This window comes from Salmo salar, chromosome ssa14 (assembly GCF_905237065.1).
Source record: "Salmo salar chromosome ssa14, Ssal_v3.1, whole genome shotgun sequence".
NCBI classification, from domain to species: Eukaryota; Metazoa; Chordata; class Actinopteri; order Salmoniformes; family Salmonidae; genus Salmo; species Salmo salar.
In genome coordinates, this window is record NC_059455.1 from 69,485,333 (window position 1) to 69,511,646 (window position 26,314).

At 42.6% G+C, this 26,314-nt stretch overlaps 1 protein-coding gene across 9 annotated transcripts in view; it reads left to right on the top strand.

Annotated features, from left to right (window-relative positions):
• The first annotated feature begins 723 nt into the window (after positions 1-723).
• The window catches only part of LOC106570192 (tropomyosin alpha-3 chain), a 35,578-nt gene continuing 9,987 nt past the window's right edge, over positions 724-26,314 (top strand). For 3 of the 9 annotated variants that reach the window (XM_014142253.2, XM_014142251.2, XM_045694743.1), the window contains exons 1-5: positions 11,834-12,595; positions 16,927-17,060; positions 20,860-20,977; positions 21,383-21,453; positions 22,904-22,979. In XM_014142253.2, coding sequence (XP_013997728.1) covers positions 12,464-12,595; positions 16,927-17,060; positions 20,860-20,977; positions 21,383-21,453; positions 22,904-22,979 — 531 coding nt within the window. In that variant the 5' untranslated portion in view covers positions 11,834-12,463. Of the gene's footprint in view, positions 1,001-2,598; positions 2,725-11,833; positions 12,596-16,926; positions 17,061-20,859; positions 20,978-21,382; positions 21,454-22,903; positions 22,980-26,111; positions 26,188-26,314 lie in introns of those variants that run through there. The other 6 variants (XM_014142249.2, XM_014142246.2, XM_014142252.2 and 3 more) reach the window with 4 other exon arrangements.

Genomic DNA, 26,314 nt, shown 5'->3' on the forward strand with positions numbered 1-26,314 from the left:
TAATCCTTATAGGGTAACCAACCCAATATGTAATTTGGACGGATAATAAGACAAGGTACTACTGTTTGGTGGTTTTGTTGCCAAGGTTGTAATTTCAAACACTGAAGCTAATATTTTCAACAATTTAAGGTGTGCCCAGAGCTATGCTATTGGGGTTTCCTGATTTGTTATGGGAGTGCCCACTACCCTGCACCCCTAGACACCACTGTAATTCGAACCCTGTGTGTGTGCATGCATGCGTGTTTGGAAGACAGAAATATAACTGTTTATTTTGTTTTATGACAGCATCTGCCTAATCCTCTGCCCCACTCTCATTGTCCTTCTCTATATTTCTCTCTTCCACCATCTCACTTTTTATTACTAAAAGCCCACACAGCAGGAAACATACAATATATGTTAAATATGTCAAAGAAAATGACAGCTGACATAGGAAGACAGCGTGAAATGGATGGGTACTTGGGGACCAGGCTTTCTTTCTGCCGGTAGAAGTTGCCCGTATGCACAGATCTAGAATCCGCTTGCGTTCCCCAAACCTGACCTTAACCATCAGGGGAACAGCGCAACATCAAGGTAAGTTCATCCTACTTTGCTTTATTATGGAGAGGGAGGATCAGCAGATCACTGAAGAACGGAGCTTTAAAGGATTGAGTTCGGTGGAGCCAGAAGGCTAAAGTGGGAGGTACATGTTTGTGGGTGTGGCCATCTACACTTGGGGATATATATGTTCTCTATCTATCCATGAGTTTGGTCTCTCCTCTGATCTTTCTCCCTCCCTCCTCTCTCTCTCTCCTGTTCCACTGAGTTGACCAGACTTGACTGTCCTGCACCCTTTACCCCCCCACCCCTATCTTTTCTCAGTCAAAAAGCCCAAAAAACCTTCGTAAAAATGGAGGCAGTCAAGAAGAAGATGCTTATGTTGAAGCTGGATAAGGAGAACGCTCTGGACGCGGCAGAACAAGCCGATACTGACAAGAAGGCAGCCGAGGAGAGGAGCAAGCAGGTGGGCCAACAACATTAAAGAGAAGGGGGGGGCTCTATCATGGATAGGGACATGGACACCTTGAGCGGTCAAGGAGCTAACTATAGGCTACTACTACCCTAGGGAGCAAAACTGGTTACAATTATGTAAATTATTTTGCGTCATGGTCAGGTTGTATATTTATTGTACAAGGACGTTTTTTCCGACGTCTTTTTAGTGACCAGAAAAAGACGTGTGGGTTTGTCATAAATGGCACCCTAGTCCCTATATATAACACTACTTCTGACCAGAGCCCTGTTTGTATTGTCTGTACAAGTGGAAATCCAATTAACCACCAGACCTTAATTTTAATGTCCCATGACAAATTTTGCCCACTGGGACAGGGATGGGAGGTGGAATGTCTTGAAAGGTGAAATGGCTTATAGGTTTCCATGAAGTGGCTGTGTTATTGAAAATGGTCAGTAGTAGTCATCTGCTTAGATATAACTCAGTTACAACCCCTAGGCCTGTCATTGTTAAAAGTTCAGAAGTAATTGGTCAAACAGATGTGAAATGTTATATTATTGCAATATACTGGTTAGTAAAAGAGTCATCTCACCTGCTTTTCTAGATGTGTTTGTAACAGATTTGTATTTGTGTGTAATATATATATATATATATATATATATATATATACAACTTTTATTTGTAAGGGTTTTCTTTTACATTCCAGTGATTTAATGTATTATTCTTGAAAATTAGGTAACAAGTTCATGACATTACTATAAATACTAGAGGTTAAGATATGGTTAAGAATAGGACCGAGTTAACTGGACTTAACTGAATCCAAAGTGACCTCTGTCCAGGAACAAAAAGGCAACTGGAAAATTCAAAACCATGCCAAGACAACTTGATAGAAACATTAGACCATATTTCTCTCATTAGCAAGGCCAGACAGGCTGTCTGTCAAGGCTGGAGTGGTTTAGCTAGTGATCTGTCCACTGAGAAATTGCGAAGGGCTAGACACTAGGATGGAATACGACGGTGGATTCTTTCAGTGAGTGATTGTCCATCCAGAGGGAGTATTTATATCTAGATGGCGTTGAAGTGGAACCACGCCAGGCCTGTCATCAGGCTTTAGGTTACTTGTGACAAGAGGACAGGTGAGGCAGCTGCAGAGATGGGTTCAAATAGTATTTGTTTTCTTTCAAATACTTAAAAAAAAACTTGCCTGGCGCAATGGGGCCAATGGAATAGTCTCAAAAGCGTAAAACCGGCCCATGTGCCACCCCAGGAAGGCTCAATCAAATGCTCAAAGTATTTTAAAGAAGAAAACTACTATTTGAGCCCAGGCTTGGGTGACAGTCAAGATGCCTTGATGAATGGAGATGGACAAGGCTATGAGGCTATCAGTTAGCAAATACTATTTTCACACTGATGAGCCGAGCTTTACTGTGCTGGCCTGGTTATGTATCCACCGTAGTTTCTTGAACCTTTGCTGGAAAGGTCAAGGTGAAAAGAAAATGACAGAGTCAGCACAGTACCATAGTGTGAAAAGGGTGTGCAAATCTCACGCGCCCTTTCTCCATCTCTCTTTCCTCTTCTTGCCCTCCCTCCTTCTCTCACTCTCTCTCTCTCAGCACGAGGATGAGTTGCTGCAGATGCAAAAGAAGCTGAAGGGAACTGAGGATGAGCTGGACAAATACTCTGAGGCCTTGAAGGATGCCCAGGAGAAATTGGAGGTTGCGGACAAGAAGGCCGCAGATGTAAGTGTGTTGTGTTCTTCCTAGGTCTTACATGAAGTATTACGAGGACAATAAAATAGCTGACCCTGGACCAGTGGTTAGGTGCATCTTCTACCAACTCAGCTCCAGATAAGTAAACTTTCCTGAGACCTAAAGACTTGTGTTAGCGCCAAGAAGTGATTTCTAGGCTATTTGTTACGTGGGTTAACATGGTCTTGAGGAGCAGGGACGATCCTGGTTTGACACCAGGCCGGTCACATTGGTGCCATGACCTAGATGTTGGGGTTGCTTTGGAAACTATGAGAAGTTCGAAGAGGTGTTGTGGAATTGGTCCAGTGATCATCATCATCAACAGCAGAGGGTGTAGAATTGGTCTAGTCAGGCCTCCTGAGTGGCGCAGTGGTCTAAAGCACTGCATCGCAGTTGCTAGCTGAGCCACTAGAGATCCTGGTTCGAATCCAGGCTCTGTCACAGCCATCCGCGACCTGGAGAACCATGGAGCAGCACACAATTGGCACAGTGTCGTCTGGGTTAGGGGAGGGTTTGACCAGTAGGGATGGCCTTGTCCCATCGTGCTCTAGTGACTCCTGTGGCGGGCCGTGCGCAAGCGCGCTGACACGGTCACCAGGTGTTTCCTCCGGCACATTGGTGTGGCTGGCTTCCGGGTTAAGCAGGCATTGTGTCAAGAAGCAGTGCGGCTTGGTTGGGTTGTGTTTCGGAGGACGCATGGCTCTCGGCCTTCGCCTCTCCCGAGTCCGTACAGGAGATGCAGCGATGAGACAAGACTGTAACTACCAATTGGATACCCTAAATTGGGGAGAAACATGGGTAGTCAGATCTAGTCAGATGCTTTAGCAAGTCCCAAAGTTATAATAGGCTACAAATAAGAGCTTTGAACCTGGAGCGATGCAGCATTTAGCAAATTTGAAGGCACCAAAAGCCTCATACCTGCTCATAGTACATACTGTATGTCAAAGCAAACACACTTGTGCTATGAAAACACAAGTTTATATATATATTTTACTAGTTAAGTTGACTGAGAACTCATTTACAGGAACAACCTGGGGAATAGTTACAGGGGAGAAATTTGACAATTTGAAGCTGGGGGAAACTAGGTGACCATGGTATGAGGGCCAGATTGGGAATTTTAAGATAAGTGCCATGGAATATTTGGTGACCACAGAGAGTCAGGACACCCGTTTAACGTCCCATCCGAAAGACGGCACCCTACACAGGGTAATATCCCCAATCACTTCCCTGGGGCATTGGGATAATTTATTTTAGACCAAAGGAAAAAGTGACTCCTACTGGCCCTCCAACACCACTTCCAGCAGCATCTGGTCTCCCATCCAGGATCAACCCTGCTTAGCTTCAGAGGAAAGCCAGCAGTTGAATGCAGGGTGGTATACTGACCACAGGAGGTTAAACCTGGTGCCTAGTGTCTCCCCTCCCTCCCATTCTTCTCATTCCCTCCGGTCACCCATCCACAGCTGCTGCTGTTTTATCCACATATTCTGACCATGATGTCATCCAGTCGAACTGTGACTATCACACTAACCATGCTACCATTATAGGGACAATAATCATCGATATTCTCACTAGAGTCGAGTTCGTCAAGTCTGGTTCTGGGGACCAGGCTTTAGTTCCAGCCCAGCACTAACACATCTGATTTAACTAATCAATAAGCCCTTGAGTTGAATCAGGAGTGCTGGTGCTGGGCTAAAACAAAAGCTTGTACACCCTGTGGGTCTAAAGGAACAGGTTTGAAGAACACTGGATCTAGTTGCTGTTACGTTACTAGCGATAGAAACACAAGACACTAACCATCTCCAAAGTCATCAGAGCAACAGATACTATAACCATTCCGACTTTCTGAACGACACATGACATTTGGATTCACGAGCCATAGTGCCTCTACCCATACATTGCCAAAGAGGGCCTGTTTTAGTTTAGTCAAGAAGTATGTGAAAATCACAGAGCACTGCATGTTTCTGGGATGATCATTTAGTGACACTTTTTGACTGACACTTTTAGTCCTCTTTGGTGACAGTTCATTTTGAGCAGTAAACCGCTGGAATTAAGGGTTAACTCTAGTGCTAGGAAGCTAAGGTACAATTCAAAGGTTTGGTTTTCATGTTAATTTTGGATAGTGCACACAGGCTTTACTATCTGAACGCTCCCCAAAGAATGGAATAGAATATAACAGACCTTTTCTTGTCAATTTGCAGAGATATTGTTATTTTTGCTGTGACACTACATACAAACATGACAGACTGGGAGCAGGACAGGGTCAGCCACAGAGCGGCGCCCCTGGAGAAGTGTGGGCATTAAGGGCTTTGCTCAAGGGCACAGTTGCTGTAGATGGCATGTGAGTTATTGATGCCAGCAATCCTCTAGTTGCCAGGCCACTTTTTCCACTGGGATTTGAACCTCCCGTTACCAACCTCCCTCTCTAACCTTGAGGCTATCACAGCCAAGACTATACTTGGGTTGCCAATCTCATCCTAGTCCCCTCCTCCCTTTCTATTTCTTTACTGTTCTCTTCCTCTAGTTGTTTAGGTGTCTTTTTCTCATTCTACAATTTCCCTTTCATTCCCTTTGTCTCAGTAATTCTCTCTCTTCCCTCTCTCTGTATTTCCCCTAGTTGACTGTAATGAAGTGCTTTTCTCCGGACTCTAGATATAGAACAAGCAGCAGCTGTCATCATAATAATTTGCCTCAATAGGGAGAATGCATGGAATGACCATGTTGAAATACCAGAGGAGCTTAGGTGTGTCTGTGTGTGTGTTGCAGTGAATAGGTATTGTGGTGCCTTGGAGTGATGATTACCCAATGACTCGTATGGTTTACTTGGCTGGCCAAGGTCATTACGGGTGTTATGTGCTCTTGTCTGGTCAGTCTGCCCTACGCTGTCTGTACAGTTATGTGGCAAAGTCATGTGACTGTGCGTGTGTGAGCTTCAACATTGAGTTTAGTGGTCTGAAAGGGGGACAGAATGGGGCATAACAGAAATACCAGAGGGGGATGTACAGCTGCCTCATTGGAGAAGACAATGGGACAGACTTACTAAATGCAAAAAAACATTAAACGTTATACATGCACTCACCTCCGTATGTATTTGGACAGTGAAGCTACATTTTTTTATTTCGCTCTTTACTCCAGCATTTTGAGTTCAAATGTTTCATATGAAGTGGCAGTACAGAATGCCACCTTTTATTTGAGGGTATTTTCATACATTACCTTAAAGAAATGCAAACACTTTATGTATCTAGTCCCACCCATTTGAAGATGTCATAAGTATTCGGACAAATTTCAATCATACTGTATTAAAGTAGTCAAAGGTGTAGTATTTGGTCACATATTCCTAGCACACATTGTCTACTCTACAAACTCGATGGATGGATATGCAGTTTGTTTTGGTTGTGTTTCAGATAATGTTTTTCCCAAAATGAATGGTGAATAATGTATTATGTAATTTTTTAGTAAATGTTATTGTAAATAAGAATAGATATTTTCTTAACACTTTTACATTAATGCATATTCTACCTTGATTACGGATAATCATGAATGAATCATGAATAATGACAATCATACCCTGAAATCATGAATAAAGATCATACCCCAAAGAAAATGCTAACCTCCCATGTTATTGGTAATGGTGAGAAGTTAGCATGTTTTGTTGTAGCCTCTAAACGGCATCTCACTCGCCATTACTCATGGTTCATTCATGATTTTTCTTAATCGTGGAATTATTAGGATTCATTTAGAAGTGTTCAGAAACATCTTACCTACTCACTTAGAAAGAAAATGACTCCAGTCATCATTCACCGTTCAGTTACTATTGGGCAAAACATAACACAACCAAAACAAACAAATGCATACAAAATGGTTGTAGAGTCACAAGCTTAATGTAGTCATTGCGTGCAAGAAATATGTCCAAATACCTATGATTTCTTCACATGGGTGGGACCAGATACATAAAGTGCTTTCATTTCTAAACGGTAAAACAGATATGTATAAAATTACCTCAAATAAAAGGTGACATTATGTACTGTCCTCTCATGAAACGTTTGATCTCAAATCCAAAATGCTGGAGAATAGAGCCGAATGTAAAATTTTTGCTACACTGTCCATACGAAGGGGAGTGTTCTTTTGCCTGGCTACCCATACACCTTACTATACACCACACCCACGGACGTTCGTTTTTTCTCCGCAATGAGTCTGGATCTGAGGACCTCCCCGACCCTACAACAAATGCGAACACATTCGGGCAGTCTTATTGGTCCAGAAACCGATAGGTTGGGCCAGAGCCAGAACACACTTGGGTAAAGCAGTGGTTTGAAAATTAGTCATTGGCGTTGATACTCTGATTGGTTAGAGATGATCCAATCCCTAATTACTTTGTTTTGTACAACTCCCCTCGTGCCCCTCGTCACCAGAAATGACTTCAATGATGGCATCCTCAGACTAAATAAAGTATGTAGCGAACGACAGAGCAGTGGTAGAATTTAGGGTGCATTGTCAGGCTACATGTATTTAGGTTGGCCCCCACCTTCTTTCCCCTATAGCTGGTTATGTCCTAAATATCTCCCCAGAATAGAATCATTGTTCCAAAGTGACAACTAGATCAACATGAAGCAACAGTGTCAAAGAGATTAGTGAAGGGCATTTATCCCTGCAGTGTATTCAGATCTCTCCAAACGTTGCTCTGCACTGTGTGTGTATTTGTGACTGTGTGTGTGCTTTTTTTTTCTGTGGTCCTTTTGCGTGTGTGTGTGTGTGTGTGTGTGTGTGTGTGTGTGTGTGTGTGTGTGTGTGTCCTTTCCAGTGTTACTGAGTCTCAGAGGAGTCAGAGTTCTAAACCGTTGGGACAGACCTCTCTTTAACCTACGTGGACCGTCTGCCTCTCTCCACATGCTCGGGATTAGCGTCATAATAAGCCACGCTAAAGGACAGTTTTATGACTGCCTGAGTATGCCTAGCTCCTTACTCTCTTGTATTAAATCACGGGTACCCAGCTTTCAGCAAGAGGGTAAAGAGCAACTCAATCTTCGCACATTAAGGAGCTCTCAAAGCTCCGGTCTTTCAGCAGCGCTACTTAGCCAGCAGCTAATGGCTAAAACTCCTGTTGAAGGCATAGTGTAGCATGCAGTACTTACTAACAGCTAACACATTTTAGCATGTAGGCTACCGCTTTGCCCTTTCTTACCATGATAACTCCTGCTAACAAATTTTGGCTGAAATCTAGGTCTAGGAAATTTTGTCTAGATGTAGCCTAAATGTTCCTCTGTGTCCAAATCACTAGGACCCCCCCCCCCCCAATTTGGCATGGCCCTCAATCCTCAAACAGTTCTACAGCTGCACCATTGAGAGCATCTTGACTGTCTGCGTCACTGCTTGTATGGCAACTGCACCGCCCTCACTACAGAGGGTGGTGCGGACAGTCCAGTACATCACTAGGGCGGAGCTCCTTGCCATCCAGGACCTCTACATCAGGCAGTGTGAAGGCCTGAAAAATTGTTAAAGACTCCAGCCACCCAAGCCATAAACTATTCTCTCTGCTTCCACACGGCAAGTGGTACTGAAGCATCAAGTCTGACAACAACAGCTCCACAATCCAATCCATGTGTACAATCACAGTACAGTGTATAGCTAGCAGTTACACCGGCGGGCCCCCAGTGGCAATAAATGCATAAAACCAAAAGCTTACCTTCACTTGGAAAAGTTGCACTGTAGGATAACCTTAGCTAGCCAGCTAGCTAACATAAATAGCATTCCTCAGGTTTTGAGTAGGCTAAATTAGCTGCATTAGCTAGCTAAGTAAGTGAAAGGTAAACTAGGAAGAAGAAAATACAACGAAATATGGCTAGCTCTATCCTTAGTTTTTTTATAAATGAATTTGTTCAAAACTGTTCAACTATTGTCTTTCTCTCTCTGAGTCAACAACTCACCACACGTTATGCACTGCAGTGCTAGCTAGCTGTAGCTTACTCTTTCAGTACTAGATTCTCTGATCCTTTGATTGGATGGACAACATGTCAGTTAATGCTGCATGAGCTCTGATAGGTTGGAGGATGTCCTCCGGAAGTCTTCATAATTACTGTTTAAGTCTATGGAAGTGGGTGAGAACCATGAGCCTCCTAAGTTTTGTATCTTACCCAGAGGAGGACAGAAGCTAGCTGTCCTCCTGCTACACCATGGTGCTACCCTACAGAGTGCTGTTGAGGCTACTGTAGAACTTCATTGCAAAACATTGTGTTTTAATCAGTTATTTGGTGACATGAATATATTTAGTAGTTTCATCTAAAAAGGATGGATTGCTTTTAATGTTTCACTATTTTATGTTTTTTGCAATTCGCTGAGTAAGATGGTCCTCCCCTTCCTCTGGGGAGCCTACACTGACACACACACACATTCATACTGACTCTACACACACACACACACACACACACACACACACACACACACACACACACACACACACACACACACACACACACACACACTCGCATACAATCATCATATACGCTGTTGCTACTCTGTTTATCATTTATCCTGATGCCTAGTCACCCTACCCCTATACATATATAATTATACCACTCCAGTATCCCTGCACATTGTAAATATGGTATTGGCAGACCCTGGAACTGACCCTGTATATAGCTTACTTACTTTTTTGTTCCACTTGACTTTTTTTATTTATTGATTTATTTTATAGTACTACTGGATTGTTGGGAAAGAGCAAGAATGGCATTTCACTGTACTTGTGCATGTGACAATGAAACTTTAAACGTGAAAATAGCTTCAACTTAACTAGGACACAAATGTCATGGAATAATTTGTATAATTGTTCAATAGACTTACTGTTGCAAACTTAGTTCTACATCTAATTAGACCTATATACAAGTAAAATTTCACAGTTATGCAAATGTATAGGGATACTTTGGCCATAGCAATGCAGAATCACTGACCACATTTACATGCACACCAAATATCCCGTTATTTTCCAGAATACTCAAGTATTCTGTTTTTGAGTTGACTCAAATAAACATCATACCCCGTTTACAATAAAAAGCTTGTATCCAGGTTGAGAACCCCGGAGAAGATGCTTAGGATATGCTGATCTAAAACGGGACATTGTGGCATGTAAAAGTCTTGTTCCGTTTATCCCATAATATACGAAACTGAGCCTGCGCGGACCGTGAAAAACCGCGTTCTGCGCATATTATGGGTGTAGAGTGACGTTTTCATCTGCTTGTCAATCAAATCACTTCAAAAAGTAGGCTACCTGCGCAGTTTGATCAACAATAATAATTTACCCTACTATAATTAATTTACTATAATTTTAATTAAGTTTCTACTTATATTTCCGACATTTGGTAGGCTATTTGTTTGTCAACTACGTTTGATACACGCAGCTTCTCTTCTGTCACAACGTGTTGCCCCAAAATACTAAATAAAGTAGAATAATGTCTGACATTGATAGAATTAATACATTAGTAATCTAAATAACACCAGTAAAGTTGGCTGTTTCGTTTAGGGACTGGGGAAAAAAATGCAATTTCTCCCAAACAGTGGAATGATTGTTCCTGTACGAAATTGAATTGATTTGGACTTATTTTGGGCAACAGACAAAAACAACAAAATGCACAATGCGGACCCAGAGGATATCACTTGAAAGTATTAATTAAAACGCTTGTTTCCAAAGTGGTCCTCGATGGTTCATCGTGTGTGACTATGTGCTTGGTATGTGTACATTTGTCCAAATGTCATGAGTTTGACCAGTTTTAAGGAAATTAAAAGCTGATAAAACGGCAAAACACTCTTCTGATCAGACCAGCTCGTCTTGGTTGCATATTTTATGTGGTTGAAATACTGTCTGCTTGCATAATGGTGTAAAACAAAACATGCATTTGCATTTTCTCAAGAGTTGCTGATATAAATATTTATCCACTACATGTGAGAGGTTATAGGCCTACAGTCAGTGTCCATATTTGTTACTATTCCATTTAATCCATATTAATCTAAATTAGGAATATTCTGTTTATTCATGACTACAGGGATACTCATGAGAAGAATATCAAAGGTGCATGTAAACAGCTTAGCCCGAATAAAACCTTAGGGGATATGAGCTTCTATTCGGAATACTGTGTGCATGCAAACGTGGTCAATGTGCAGACACTCACTCAACGTCAAAAATTTGCTCACAGTGCCAAACATGTGGTCTGGGGCGACACTTGGTGGTCACTACTGGAAGTGCAAGTGGACAATCAATTAATCTACTGAGAACCATTCACACCACACGTGTTTTTTAGGCACTAAACGGAAGAAAACAAGGAGGGACTACCTGGATTCGAACAATAAGAAATGCTTATTTTCTTTTTCTCTTGGAAACTGTTTTAATCTTTTCAATTGAGTGCCCTAATAAACACAATCCTGGGAGTGAGAGACAGGGAGGGCCAAGGCCTGTTTGAAACACAGTCACCTTCACAGATCTGTTTATTCATTGAAATTGAAGTTCAATTCCATTCAAAACACTATCTCACAAGGAAATATTATTTTGGCCATAATTGAAATAGTAGCTAGGCCTGATGTTTTCATAACCCATCTTTAAAACAACATTTAACAAGACTGTGCATTTTCTTGTTTTAGATCACACTGAATTTAGTGATGGTTCACAAGTAGTGACTTGATTTGTGTGTGTGTTCTGGTGCATGTCTCAGCATCCTCCAGTTGTGCAACAGGAAGGAATGAAGAAGACGTCATATTTGGTGTCTGGAGGCTTCAGGTATAATGTGTTGACAAGCAAACAAATGTACACATACAAAGCACATGATGAACAAGTAGGCATACCATACAAAATAGCCTGTAGATAGACATACACTTACACCGTTCAAACAAATGTGTACTAAATCGTTGAGATGACATTCTCATGCAGGTGAATCCCCGTACGTGTAGTTTATCATATGCTACCTCGGGAGTGGCTTGGAATGCGAGTGATTTATAAAGGATACGTCACTTCACCTGGTCAGGACACGTGTAACCAAGGAGTGCCTTCCGGTCGAAGAGACATTGTGCTCAATGCGCTGACGGGATCATTTTTTAACTTTCCTTCTGGGGACCAACTAGTGTTCTAGGGGCTGACTCTGGATCAGCATTCCAGTTTATTGTCTACGCCAGACAGTTGGGTGTGGAGCAAGCCGGAAGTGGGTTGAAAAGGAAAGAGCTGAACCAAGCGGGTAGGGCATAGTGATTTGGAGACAGGGGAGAGAACGGACAGCAAATCCCTTGTTAAGCCCATTTTGAATTCATTCGTTTGATTGAGCTTAAATTATAACCGCGTGCAATTGAAAGAATTCGCCCCATTTTCCACAGCGGAAGCCAATGACTTAGGACTGTTAGCTTGCCACGTCTGTAGAATAAAATAAATTAAAAAAAAAACATTTTTGCGGCTTCCTGGCAAATGATAGCAGCAGAAACTATTTAAAACATCTAACCGGATTAGGCTACTTTGAAAACACGAATTTTGGACGAAATTACGTTAGACCAGTGTCAATTTTAAGTGCGTTATTCAGTGTCCCTGCTGTTTGGAGGAAGAACGCATATTCCCACCCCACTACAATCAACGTTTGACCATTTGGCAGGGCGTTGCTGCTTTTTTCTCTCCCGTTCTGAAGAACTCGTGCTGAAGTTATAAAACTTTTTAAAGAAGGTGGAAAAAACAAACTAGGACTAGCCTACTTCTCACAAACACAAGAAAATGTCTGGAAACAACAGTATCGACGCGGTTAAGCGAAAGATCAAAGTTTTACAGCAGCAGGCAGATGAAGCCGAAGAGCGAGCTGAACTTCTTCAGAGACAGGTCGAGGTGGAGAAAACATCAAGAGAACAGGTAAAATGATATTTTAGAATCATCCATCGACATACCCATTTTGTTTTTTTTGGCATTCCGACAATATTAGATCAACGTGCGCAGATAAGCTACATTGTTTCTTTTTTAAAGGTATACTACCACTGGGACTGGGTTGTCATTCATGCAATTAACCTTTTAACGTTACACCTCCGCCCTACAAGGAGCCTATTGACATGGAACTTTTCGTAGCAGGTTAGGACAGTGGTACCCAACCGTTATCTGTTACTGTACCACCACCAACATTTTACTCTGCCGGAGTACACTTGAAGTATCCTCTCGTACATTTTACCAGTATATTTATGGCATCATGAGTCGTAGGCCAAGTCTTAGTACCGTTGGCTGGGAACCACAGGGTTAGGAGAGCATTTTCGCTAAACATTTTCCTAACCTTAACCTAATTCTCCTAACCTGCAACGAAAAAGTCATTTCCGGTCGTAGCTGTATCGAAGTGAGGTGTTTTTAGGGAATCTCCTATTGACACCTATCAAATGGGTTGTGTATTGTTGAGTAGCATTACAAAGGAATTGTTAGTGGTGGTGTTGCGCAACATGGGTGGGACTTTATGACCAAATTATTGAAATTGAAGTCATTGAGGGACTGGGGCTTAAAGTAACTGTACAATGTTTGCGGACATGATCTGTAATTAATTACAATATGGGTTTAATAGTTTTGTTAATTATGTATGTTAAAACAAATCTTTTCTGTGTTGGAATGGTGTGGGCCTATACAGATCATTCCAAATATTAACACAAGTAGAACACTAATTGGCCAGCTCATCCTCATCAGGAGGATGACATCCTGAGGAAATAGTCATTTTATTTTTTTGGGACTTTCTGTTTGAGTTAATGTTTCTGAATAGTTTTCTCCAATTTATGCTTTGGCCCCATACGAGTATCGGATGAGTCAACAACATTTTGGTTATGAGTTAACGGAATATTAACTTTTACAAGTTAGATTTTCACTGGACAGGTACTTTAAGCCAAATAAACTTTGATAAATGCCCCGGATGAACCGGGTTAGTGTTGATTGTATTTGTTTTGGAACTGGGCTGCTTCCCAGACTTGATCAAGGTGCCCAGTTTTGGCCTAAGGTCAAGTCTGCTCAAAACAAAAGCGGTGTAGGTTAAGCATGTGGCGTAATGAGTAGGATTCTGTTTGCACATGCAAAAGTGATTGCTTTGGATAAAAAGGCTTCATCTGCCTTCCCAATTAAACTAGTTTGAAAATGCAACATATTTTCAGTGTTTCTCCAATATGCTAAATTGTGGGCGTCCCTGGAAGAGACTTTAGCAAAGAGTCAAGTCTAAAAAACTTAGTGCACTCAGTCCGTAACATATTTTAGTTTTGGGAACAATACTGTATTAAAATCCATTGATTCATCAATGAGAATTGGCAGAATGTAATCTAGCTCCATTTTCTCACCAGTGGTGTGAATTTATCTATTGTCTGTTTCATACATTTCCTTCAATTCGCAAGAGGCTGAGACACGGAACTTTCCACATTTAGTTACATTATAGCCTTATTCTAAAATGGATTAAATAAAACCTTTTAATCACTCTTCACACACTATTCAATTTTGATAAAGCAAAAACTTTTTTTTAGAGATTTTTGCAAATGTATTAAAAATAAAGAACAAATCACATGTACATAAGGAGTCATACCCTTTACTCAGTACTTTGAAGCACCTTTTGGCAGCGATTACAGCCTCAAGTCTTCTTGGGTATGACGTTACAAGCTAGACACACCTGTATTTAGGGAGTTTCTCCCATTCGTCTCTGCAGATCCTCTCAAGCTCTGTCAAGTTGCATGGGGAGCGTTGCTGCACAGCTATTTTCAGGTCTCTCCAGAGACGTTCGATCGGATTCAAGTCTGGGCTCTGGCTGGCCACTCAAGGACATTCAGAGACTTGTCCCGAAGCCACTCCTGTGTTGACTTGGCTGTGTGCTTAGGGTCGTTGTCCTATTGGAGGTGAACCTTCGCCCCAGTCTGAGGTCCTGAGCACTCTGGAGCAGGTTTTTATCAAGGATCTCTCTGTACTGGGTTCGAGTCCAGGCTCGTTTCGGAGACCCATGGGGTGGCGCACGATTGGCCCAGCATCGCCCGGGTTAGGGGAAGGTTTGGCCGGCAGGGATGTCCTTGTCCCATCGCGCACTAGCGACTCCTGTGGCGGGCCGGGCACAGTGCACGCTGACACTGTAGCCAGGTGTATGGTGTTTCCTCCGACACATTGGTGTGGCTGGCTTCCGGGTTAAGTGGGCATTGTGTCAAGAAGCAGTGCTGCTTGGTTGGGTTGTATTTCGGAGGACGCACGGCTCTCGACCTTCGCCTCTCCGAGTCCGTACAGGAGTTGCAGCGATGAGACAAGACTAACTACCAACTGGATACCATGAAATTAGGGAGGGGGGAAAAAAGGGTAAAAGAAATCTCTCTGTACTTTGCTCCATTCATCTTTCCCTCGATCCTGACTAGTCTCCCAGTCCCTGCCGCTGAAAAACATCCCCATAACATGATGCTGCCACCACCAAGCTTCACCGTAGGGATGGTGGCAGGTTTCCTCCAGACGTGACGCTTGGCATTCAGGCCAAAGAGTTCAATCTTGGTTTCATCAGACCAGAGAATCTTGTTTCTCATGGTCTGAGAGTCTTCAGGTGCCTTTTGGCAAACTCCAAGCTGGCTGTCATGTGCCTTTTACTGAGGCGTGACTTCCTTCTGGCCACTCTACCATAAAGGCCTGATTTGGTGGAGTGCTGCAGAGATGGTTGTCCTTCTGGAAGGTAGGTTCTCCACATAGGAACTCTGGAGGTTTGTCCGAGGGACCATTGGGTTCTTGGTCACCTCCTTGACCGAGGCACTTCTCCCCTGATTGCTCAGTTTGGCCGGGCGGCCAGCTCTAGGAATAGTCTTCCATTTAAGAGTGATGGAGGCCACTGTGATATCAAATTTTATCACATGCGCCGAATACAACAGGTAGACCTGTTACCTTCTTACTTAAAAAACAAAAAAAAGTAACACATTTAAAGAGCAGCAGTAAAATAACAATAGCGAGGCTATATACAGGGGGTACCGGTAAGTTTAGGTAATTGAGGTTATATGTACATGTAGGTAGAGTTATTAAAATGACTGCATAGATAATAAGACTAGCAGCAGCGTAGAAGAGGGGGGTGGGCAATGAAAATAGTCTGGGTAGCCATTTGATGAGATGTTCAGGAGTCTTATGGCTTGGGGGTAGAAACTGTTTAGAAGCCTCTTGCACCTAGACTTGGCGCTCCGGTACCGCTTGCCGTGCGGTAGCAGAGAGAACAGTCTGACTAGGGTGGCTGGCGGGAGGGATATCATGTTGCGATTGACCAATCAAAGCTCAGTATAGATTCCAGCGCCTACTGGATTGGCTTGCTAGGACCGTCATGAGGGCGAAGCTAGCATGGCTCTCCGAATGATCGTGTTCAGTTAATAAGTACTGTCCCCCTCGTTCGCAATGTGTTCGCTCTCTCCCTTCCTCTGTCTGTCTGCCGGCCCCACAGGCTTGCCCTGGCAAGTACCTCTGAAGTTGTTCAATTAATCTCGCCCATGTAGGTGTGTTTTGCACCGGCTGGAAGTTAATTCTTTTGGATTTGAAACCAGGCTGCCTTCCGGGCGTGAGCCAAGTGCCCTGCTCCAACGGAGAAGTCGGCTCCAAACAAAAGTGACAGTAAAGGATGTGTAGGATTCTGTGTTTTCACATGCAAAAGTAATTTGATAAAGCTTTATCCGTCTCCCCAAGGAAAACTATTTAAAGCTTCAAACATTTATTTTATGGGAAACCCGGCCCAGCGTAATAGAACTCCCTCACTGATAACACGCAGCTGTAGGCACACTGGATTGTGGTCATTGTAGTTAATTACCACATGCTCTGCTCTTTACTAATATATATATTGACCTGTTACCAATTACATCTTACAACTTCCAACAGTTAATGCTTGATAGAGAAACGGTGCGTTGAGCTCACAGAATACAAAGTAATAGATTCTGCAACGTTGTGTTACACTGAACATGACCAGTGTACTGGATGGATGCGTGTGTTGAGAAAATCAAGGTCAATAAATGGTCATCTGACTGGAGCATTGTGTCTAGCCTCCTACATCGGTGGACAACATGAGATGTGATGCAACGTTAAAAGTGCTTTGAGCCCTAGAAAAAGCACTATATAAATCATATCGTGGCATATACAGTAAATCGTATGTTCTAAGAGGGGTTGGGGTCAATTCCATTTAAATTTGAGGCTAAATGTCAGTATACGTCCAACTTGTTCTCTTCTCCCCATCCCTGATACAGGCTGAGGCTGAAGTTGCTTCCCTGAACAGGCGTATCCAGCTGGTTGAGGAGGAGTTGGACAGGGCCCAGGAGAGACTGGCGACCGCTCTGCAGAAACTGGAGGAGGCAGAGAAGGCTGCGGACGAAAGTGAGAGGTCAGTGGAACACAGCGCACGTGAACAAAAAGGGGAAAACACTGTAATTCTCCAAACGCCACCGTTTTAAAGCGATACTTCGGGATTTTGGCAATGAGGCCCTTTATCTACTCCCCTTAGGGTCAGATGAACTCGTGGATACTGATGTCATGTCTGTGTTCAGTATGAAGGAAATTAGAGGTAGTTTTGCGAGCCATTGCTAACTAGCGTTACCCACAGACTTCCAGTCATCTGTTAGCATGCAACAACATCTATTTACTCTTGCCAGCAAGTATGAATTATCAACCAGCTCTATCATAGCCTGGTCAACTGTTGGAAATGGTATAAGTGTCATCTGCATAAAGTTGTATACACTTGTACATGTTTGAAATAGGACTAATATAATCACCCACAAATTATTTATCGAAGGCCCTATGCAGCAAAGGAAGCATGACTTTTTAACATGGGATCCCGTGAAGTAAGACATATCGAAAAGAGGGGTCTTGGCCTCAGTCATTATGGTCTGAACCAGGGATGGGCAACTTTGATGGGGGTGGGGGCACAAAAATCAGAGGGGCCACAGTGGCTCGTGGGTCTGCGGGCCTACAGTACCAGTCAGAAGTTTGGACACACCTACTCATTCAAGGTTTTTCCTTTATTTGTATTTTTTCTACATTGTAGAATAATAATGAAGACGGCTATGAAGTAACACATTTGGAGTCATGTAACCAAAGTTTTAAACAAATCAAAATTATATTTTAGGTTCCTCAAAATAGCCACCGTTTGCCTTGATGACAGCTTTGCACACAATTGGCATTCTCTCAACCAGCTTCATGAGGAACAGTCTTAAAGGAGTTCCTACATATGTTGAGCACTTCTTGGCTGCTTTCCCTTCACCCCAACTCATCCCAAACCATCAATCAATCAAATGTATTGATGAAGCCCTTTGTACATCAGCTGATATCACAAAGCATTATACAGAAACCCAGCCTAAAACCCCAAACAGCAAGCAATGCAGAGGTAAAGCACGGTGGGGAGTAAAAACTCCCTATAACGGAAGAAACCTAGAGAGGAACCAGGCTCTGAGGGGTGGCCAGTCCTCTTCTGGCTGTACCAGGTTGAGATTATAACAGTACATGGCCAAGGTGTTCAAATGTTCATAGATGACCAGCAGGGTGAATTAATAATCAGTGGTTGTAGAGAGTGCAACAGGTCAGCACCTCAGGAGTAAATGTCAGTTGTCTTTTCATAGCCAATCATTCAGAGTTGCAGACGACAGGTGCGGTGGAGAGTCGAAAACAGCAGGTCCGGGACAAGGTATCACATCCGGTGAACAGGTCAGGGTTCCATAGCCACAGGCAGAACAGTTGAAACTGGAGCAGCAGCACGACCGGGTGGACTGCGGACAGCAAGGAGTCATCAGGCCAGGTAGTCGTGAGGCATGGTCCTAGGGCTCAGGTCCTCCGAGAGGGGAGAATTAGATTAAATTCACACATGACACCGGATAAGACAGGAGAAATACTCCAGATATAAGACTGACCCTAGCCCCCCCGAAACAAACTATTGCAGCATAAATACTGGAGGCTGAGACAGGAGGCCACTGTGGCTCCGTCCGACGATACCTCCGGACAGGGCCAACCAGGCAGGATATAACCCCACCCACTTTGCCAAAGCACAGCCCCCACACCTCTAGAGGGATATCTTCAACCACCAACTTACTAACCCTGATACAAGGCCGAGTATAGCCCATGAAGATCTCCCCCCAAGCACGAACCCGAGGGGGGCGCCAAACCATCTCAATTGGGTTGAGGTCGGGTGATTGTGGAGGCCACGTTATCTGATGCAGCACTCCATCACTCTCAAATAGCCCTTTCACAGCCTGGAGGTTTGTTTTGGGTCATTGTCCTGTTGAAAAACAAATGATAGTCCAACTAAGCGCAAACCAGATGGGATGGCTTATCGCTGCAGAATGCTGTTGGAGCCATGCTGTTTAAGTGTGTCTTAAATTCTAAATAAATCCCTGACATTGTTACCAGTAAAGCACCTCCTCCTCCATGCTTCACGGTGGGAACCACACATGCGGCAATCATCCGTTCACCTACTCTGCATCTCACAAAGACACAGCGGTTGGAACCAAAAATCTCAAATTTGGACTCCAGACCAAAGGACATATTTCCACCGGTCTAATGTCCATTACTTGTGTTTCTTGGCACCAGAAAGTATCTTCTTATTGGTGTCCTTTTGCAGTGGTTTCTTTGCAGCAATTTGACCCTGAAGGCCTGATTCACAGTCTCCTCTGAACAGTTGAGATGTCTGTTAGCTGGACTCTGAAGCATTTATTTGGGCTGGAATTTCTGAGGCTGGTAACTCTAATGAACTTATCCTCTGCAGCAGAGGTAACTCTGCGTCATGCGTTCCTGTGGCGGTCCTCATGAGAGCCAGTTTCATCATAGCGCTTGATGGTTTTTGTGACTGCACTTGAAGAAACTTTCAAAGTTCTTTAAATTTTCCGCTTTGTCTTGAAGTAGTGGACTGTCGTTTCTCTTTGTTTATTTCAGCTGTTTTGCCATAATGTGGGCTTGGTCTTTTACCAAATTGGGCTAGCATCTGTATACCACCCCTACCTTGTCACAACACAACTGATTGGCTCAAACGCATTCAGAAGGAAAGAAATTACACAAATTAACTTTTAACAAGGCACACCTGTTAATTGAAATGTGTTCATGAAGCTGGTTGAGAGAATGCCAATAGTGTGCAAAGCTGTCAAGGCAAAGGGTGGCTACTTTGAAGAATCTCAAATAAAAAATATATTTTGATTTGTTTAATACTCTTTTGGTTACTACATGATTCCATTTGTGTTATTTTATAGTTTGTCTTATTATTCTACAATGTAGAAAATAGAAAAATAAAAACCCTTGAATGAGTAGGTGTGTCCAAACTTTTGACTGGTGCTGTACATGCAGGCTGCCAGTTGCCCATCACTGGTTTAAAACTAGTCAGTTTGTCGTTGTTGGACTGGAAGTGAAAGCACATGGGCACAGACAAAAGGGGAAAAGCGTACACATCACCGGGGGTATAAATCTGAAGGATCTGTTTAGAACTTCACCTCCAGTGGGATGAGAGGATGTCCCAGTGGGATGAGAGGATGTCCCAGTGGGATGAGAGGATGTCCCAGTGGGATGAGAGGATGGAGCTAGATGAATCTTGGGCAACATTTTGTCATAACTATTTTGTGAATGATTAAACATTTTCTGTTTGCAAAACTAGAATCTGTTATAGAGTGCACTAAGTTTTGCCGTAGTTTCTAAAAATGTTGTTTAGGAGTGCAAGGGTGAATTGAGTTATTGCATACATGCACTTCAGACTTTGCATTCCATAATGGAAATATGCAAGTACATGCTACAACATGCCAATAGGCTCTCGCTAGCTCATGCTTGGCTCTTCCCACCTCTTTGTTTGTTCTGCCCATTGTGCTTCATTTTCTCCAACTGGAAACGATGCCGGATCGGTTGATACATCTTGGGTTAGTTACCAGTATCTTTGACGATTGTGTATTTGTGTTTGGTCTCGCTATCTTCTGTTAATTGATTGGATGTCTTTCTCTGATGCACCCTTGAGTTCCTCCCTCCATTGTGCCTCCCAGAGTGTGTGAAATGTAATGTCACATGCTGCTGACAGAGTGCAATATTAAGAGTGTGTTCAGTTTGACAAATATCCAAAGTCTAATATCGAGTATTGGCGTATTACCACAAAATGTTACGATAGGATACGTATAATGTAAGTCAATACCAAATACATCTAACGTGTGTGTTTGTTCCAGGGGCATGAAGGTGATTGAGAACCGGGCCCTGAAGGATGAGGAGAAGATGGAGCTACAGGAGATCCAGCTGAAAGAGGCCAAGCACATTGCTGAGGAGGCTGACCGCAAGTACGAGGAGGTGAGGATCTCTCACACACACATTGCAGGGTTCTCCTCAGAATGAATAGAATTGCCTGCTGTGCCTGAACTAACCTCGGATAGTTGAGCAACATTGCTGAGAAAAGGTAGTACAATACGCATGTTGAAATTGGTATGATCATGTACACACCTCGTATGCGCACGGACACAATGAGGTAACATCGAGACACCGAAGTGGATGAGGTCATCACATAGTTTTCTTCTCACGCAAGGCTGTAAGCTTACTAGTAAAGTTTTGGCCTAGATGTACCCAATTTATATCCACAGTGGGCCTCTTTACTCACACTTCACCTGTTCACCATCTGCGCCCGTCTTGCGAGCAATTGTTTCCATCTGCCCTCTTGTGCAACTGGCAGTAAATAATTGTGTGTGTGTGTGTCTACAGGTGGCTCGTAAGCTGCTGATCATCGAGGGGGATCACGAGCGCACAGAGGAGAGGGCCGAGCTTGCTGAGGCGTGAGTGGCCACGTGATTGAAGTGCACAATAGTTAAACGCACACACACGTATACACAGAACTACACTAGTGGTACGTTACATCACTTATTCCACGCAGCCGAAGATGATTTTGTAAAATAATTTAGTTATACTGATGTTTTCCTCCAAATGAATGTAGAGATCTATTACACACCAAATACTGCATCAATTTTACATGTACAGCATTGTAGCTCTGTATTAAACATACTCTTGTCACACAACTACAGAATACAGAACTACACGATGCAGAATGCAAACATACATCGTAAAAGCCCATTTGGATTATACTTGAACAATTCCCTGTCTACATCATCGCTATACCAGACCAGAGTCATGTATTGTTAGGGGTTCAAACAGCAAAAGCTAGGCCACATCCTCTCATGCAGTGCCATGACAGTTTTTCATGCTATAACAAGCGATTGAAGATGCAAACTTTTTTAAAGTTCATGCCCCTCATCTCATTTTGAGCTAATGTGGGTAGCATCTCCAACATGGCTGCTACTGACCAATGAACATTCAAGTGGTCTTGACCTGGCACATAAATGAATATAAATCAGACACCTTATTTATATTGTAACAACTTGATAGACATGTTCCAAACACTGTCGACTCAATGTGAGCTTGTTTAAATCGCCCACACAGTGGCGCTATAACGGCACTTATTTATTCCTCTTGATCTGACTACCTTGATTGCTCTTGACCTGATGAAATTTGACGATGAGTATAGTTTTTTGGCCGCATGGTTGCATTGTTGGACAGAAAAAAACAAGCTCATTGACTTATAGCGGCCATATTGTTTGAGCGAGAGTCTTGGAAAACCTAGCGTTTTAAAGATGCATCCATTGATGCTATATACCGAGTTTGGTGCTGAGCGCTTCTGGAGAAGACCACATTAATACAAATGTTCCAAAATACATCATCCAAAGAATTTTGTATGATCTGTTGAGTTCTGATATTTGGCAAGCGTGGTAAGGAGTACAGAAGTGGCAAATCCTATGGCGATCTGTCCAATTTGTCCTGATGGTGGCATTGTCGGGCCATAGTTTGAGCCCCGCTATGGCTGCTTGACGCTATATTTAAATACAAATACTGCTTGGAGTTTGCACTTTTGTGACTGTTCCATTGTATCGGACCAACAAAATCAAGCGCAGCTCAAGTTTTTAAAAGTATTTCATACGGTTCTGCATTATGCCAGTCCCACTTCCAGTATCATCCCAAACTGGCCCCATCCTCACTGTTCCCATGGCCATGAGAATAAACTTGTGTATTTGCATAACAATGGTTCTGCATCCTAATTAATAAATGCCCTCCCCCATCTGTCCGTCTCTGCATGTTTCTGGGGGTCCGACCTAAATTCAACGCATGACCCACCCTCCAATCGCCCCCTGCACCGCATGTATGTGTGACTCCGCCCCCTCCCTGCACTAACAGCAAAGCCAGGGCCCTGGAGGAGGAGCTGAGGGGTTTCGACCAATCGCTGAAGTCCCTGCAGGCCTCTGAAGACCAGGTATTGTGTGTTTGTCTGTGGAGTGAATTCATACCCCTCAACTTATTCCACATTTTGTTGTCTTACAGCCTGAATTACAAAATTATTAAATAGATGTTTTTCTTTCACCTGTACACACAATTCCCCATAATGCAAAGTGAAAATGTGCTTTTAAAAATGAAGTACAATTAAATTGCCTAAGTATTCACACCCCTGAGTCAATACATGTTACAATCACCTTTGGTAGCGATTACGGAGTATTTGCACACTTGGATTGTACAATATTTGCACATTATTAAAAATTCTTTAAGCTCTGTCAAGTTGGTGGTTGTTCATCGCTAGACAGACATTTTGAAGTCTTGCCATAGATTTTCAAGCAGATTTAAGTCAGAACTGTAACTAGGCCACTCAGGAACATGCAATGTCTTGGTAAACAACTCCAGTGTATATTTGCCTTTTGTTTTAGGTTGTCTGGCTGAAAGGTGAATTTGTCTCCGTGTCTTTTGGAAGGCAGACAGAACCAGGTTTTCTTTCTTCTAGGATTTTGCCTGTGCTTAACTCTATCCGATAACCAGCATACCCATAACATGATGCAGCCACCACCATGCTTGAAAATATGAAAGGTGGTGTCTTTCCCAAACAACGCTTTGTATTCAGGACGTAAAGTACATTTCTTTACTTTTTTACAGTGTACTTTAGTGCCAGGATGCTGGTTTAGGAATATGTTTTTATAGAACTCGTTTTAGTCACCATTGGCCTCATGGTGAAATCGCTGAGTGGTTTCCTTCCTCTCCAGCAACTTAGTCAGGAAGGACACCTGTATATTTGTAGTGACTGGGTGTATTAATACACCATCTAAAGCATAATAACTTCACCATGCTCAAAGGTATAGTCTGCTGTTTTTTTTTTACTCATCTTCCAATAGGTTCCATTTTTGAGGCATTAGAAAACCTCCCTGGTCTTTGGTTGAATCTGTTTTGAAACTCACTGCTCAAATGAGGGACCTTATAGATAATTCATTGTATGTGTGGGAAACCGATGAGGTAGTCATTCAAAATCATGTTAAACACTATTGCACATAGCGAGTCCATGCAGCTTACGTGATGTGTTAAGCACATTTTTACTCTTGAAATTATTTAGGCTTGCCATATCAAAGGGGTTGAATACTTATTGACTCAAGACATTTCAGCTTTTCATTTTTTTATTAATTTGTACACATTTATACAAACATTCCACTTTGACATGGGATATTGTGTGTAGGCCAGTGACACAATCTCAATTTGAAACATTTTTAAATTCGGTTGTAACAACAAAATGTGAAAATCAAAGGGTGTGAATACTTTCTGAAGGCACTGTGTGTGGCGCAAATGCCTATACGTCTGTGTACTGAAAAGGAGGGGTGTGTGTGTATAGTGTCTGTCCACTGTGGCTGAAAACACACATTGATGATAAAATTTCACTTACCAAGACAAATATGATTATTCATGTTCTGAATCATTCAGTGTGGTATTTCTAACGTATCAATAACATTGTATCCAATAAGTCAGATTTCGTAACCTAATGCATCTGTACAGAGCTCTGACATAGCGTGCAGGTTTCTCAACATTTTAGGATTCTACATTTTGGTTGTCATCAGTTGTTTTCGCGGGTTGCAAAACTACCATGAACTGAATTAAATGTAAAAGGCTTTGACATTTCAGAGACGCTTGTTTTAGAAAACAACAAGAATTTAGAATTAATATAAAAAGCGTATACATGTCATGTCTCATCTATATCCATTTTACCTCTGTTTGATGTCTTGCAGATTTGAGAAGAAAGATTAGTTTAAGGGGGAAAATGAGCCTGTCAGGTAGCCAGTAGCTTTAATACATGCACAGAATCCAGCCTAGCTGACGCAATGCTATTTTCCTTATTTTATTTTTTAAATCTGGCCTCCATTGATTTGGTCACCCAAATTCTGGCCATCCTACAAGGGTACACTCAAACTTATGATAGACATGTTTGGGCCGTTAGTTGTTTTGTTTTAGAGGATTATATAAAACCCCTTTATTTTTTATATTTTTTTTTACCCATTTGTGAAAATCATGTTTTTTGATTGGACACCCCACTGTGTGTTTGGTGAGTGTGACTATACTTCATGGTGTGTAAGAGAAATGCATGTATGAGCGTGTTTATGCTCAACTGACTGCTTTAGTGTAATCTACCGTTGGTATAACATCAGGCTCGAGATTTATGGATATAGGAACTATTTATTGATAAAAGATCTCAAAAGGTGCACATAAAGTCTTTTTCTGTGAGTGTGTGTGGAGGAGGAGGAGAAAGAAGTCATCAGAATCGTGGCCTCAGGACAAATGGGCGGTCCTCTTTGGATGACTCCCAGACCTGCAGACTCCAACCTCTCCTTCTCTTTCCTTCTCTTTTCAGTATCTGCCTGGTCTCTCCTTGACTCGCGCTTGCCTCCCTTTCTCTTCCCTACTCTTTTCTCAACTTGTGTTTGCATGAAATCCAGTGTGCATGTTAAGGAAGTGACATCCTACTGCTTTAGGGTTGATGGGAGAGTTCCGGTTGGGTTTAGTAGGATAGAAACTGGGTGAAATGGGTGATGCTTTGTCAACTCATCCAGTAAGAAACGCTTGCTTTCGTTTTGCAACAGAAAACTTTTCGCTACGGTGTGCCCTACTGAAAATAAAACAGAATGGACTCATGAGAACTCGAGCATGCACAACTCACTTTTTTAAAATTCCCTTAAGGACATCTCCAGCCTAAAGCATGCCATTCTAACAACAGTGAACATTACTCGTATAGCTTGTCTTTCGTTAAGGATGTTGCTTAAACTGATTTCCTGTTGTGAGGTAGGCACACTTTAATATGGAGATATGTTAGTGTCAAGGGTCTGTAACCGCCGTGGTGTGGTTAGCCTCATGTCTTTTCTCTGACGTAAGGCACTCATTCTTCATGTTTCCTAATTATCTACTCCTCCCGAGTCCATTTGTCATCTCTCACCATCAATTATCTTAAACTGTATTGCCAATGTTTTCACACTGCTACTCTTTCCTTTTCACTGCTCCGCGCTCGTTGCCCACTGTGCCATCTCTCCTTGTCTTCTCGTTCTCTTGAAACGAAAACTCAATGGCGACCTCCCCTCAAATCCAGTAAATGTGCTGAACTGGAGGAGGAGCTGAAAAACGTCACCAATAACCTTAAGTCCCTGGAGGCCCAGGCAGAGAAGGTAGTGTGTGTGTTGGTATTTTACCTGGTTTTGTAAACCTCAGATTAATCTAGCATGTACCTGGGGGCATGTTTTTTTCTGACTGTTTACATCTCTGAGGAAGCGATTTAGTAAGTATTGTGCGTTG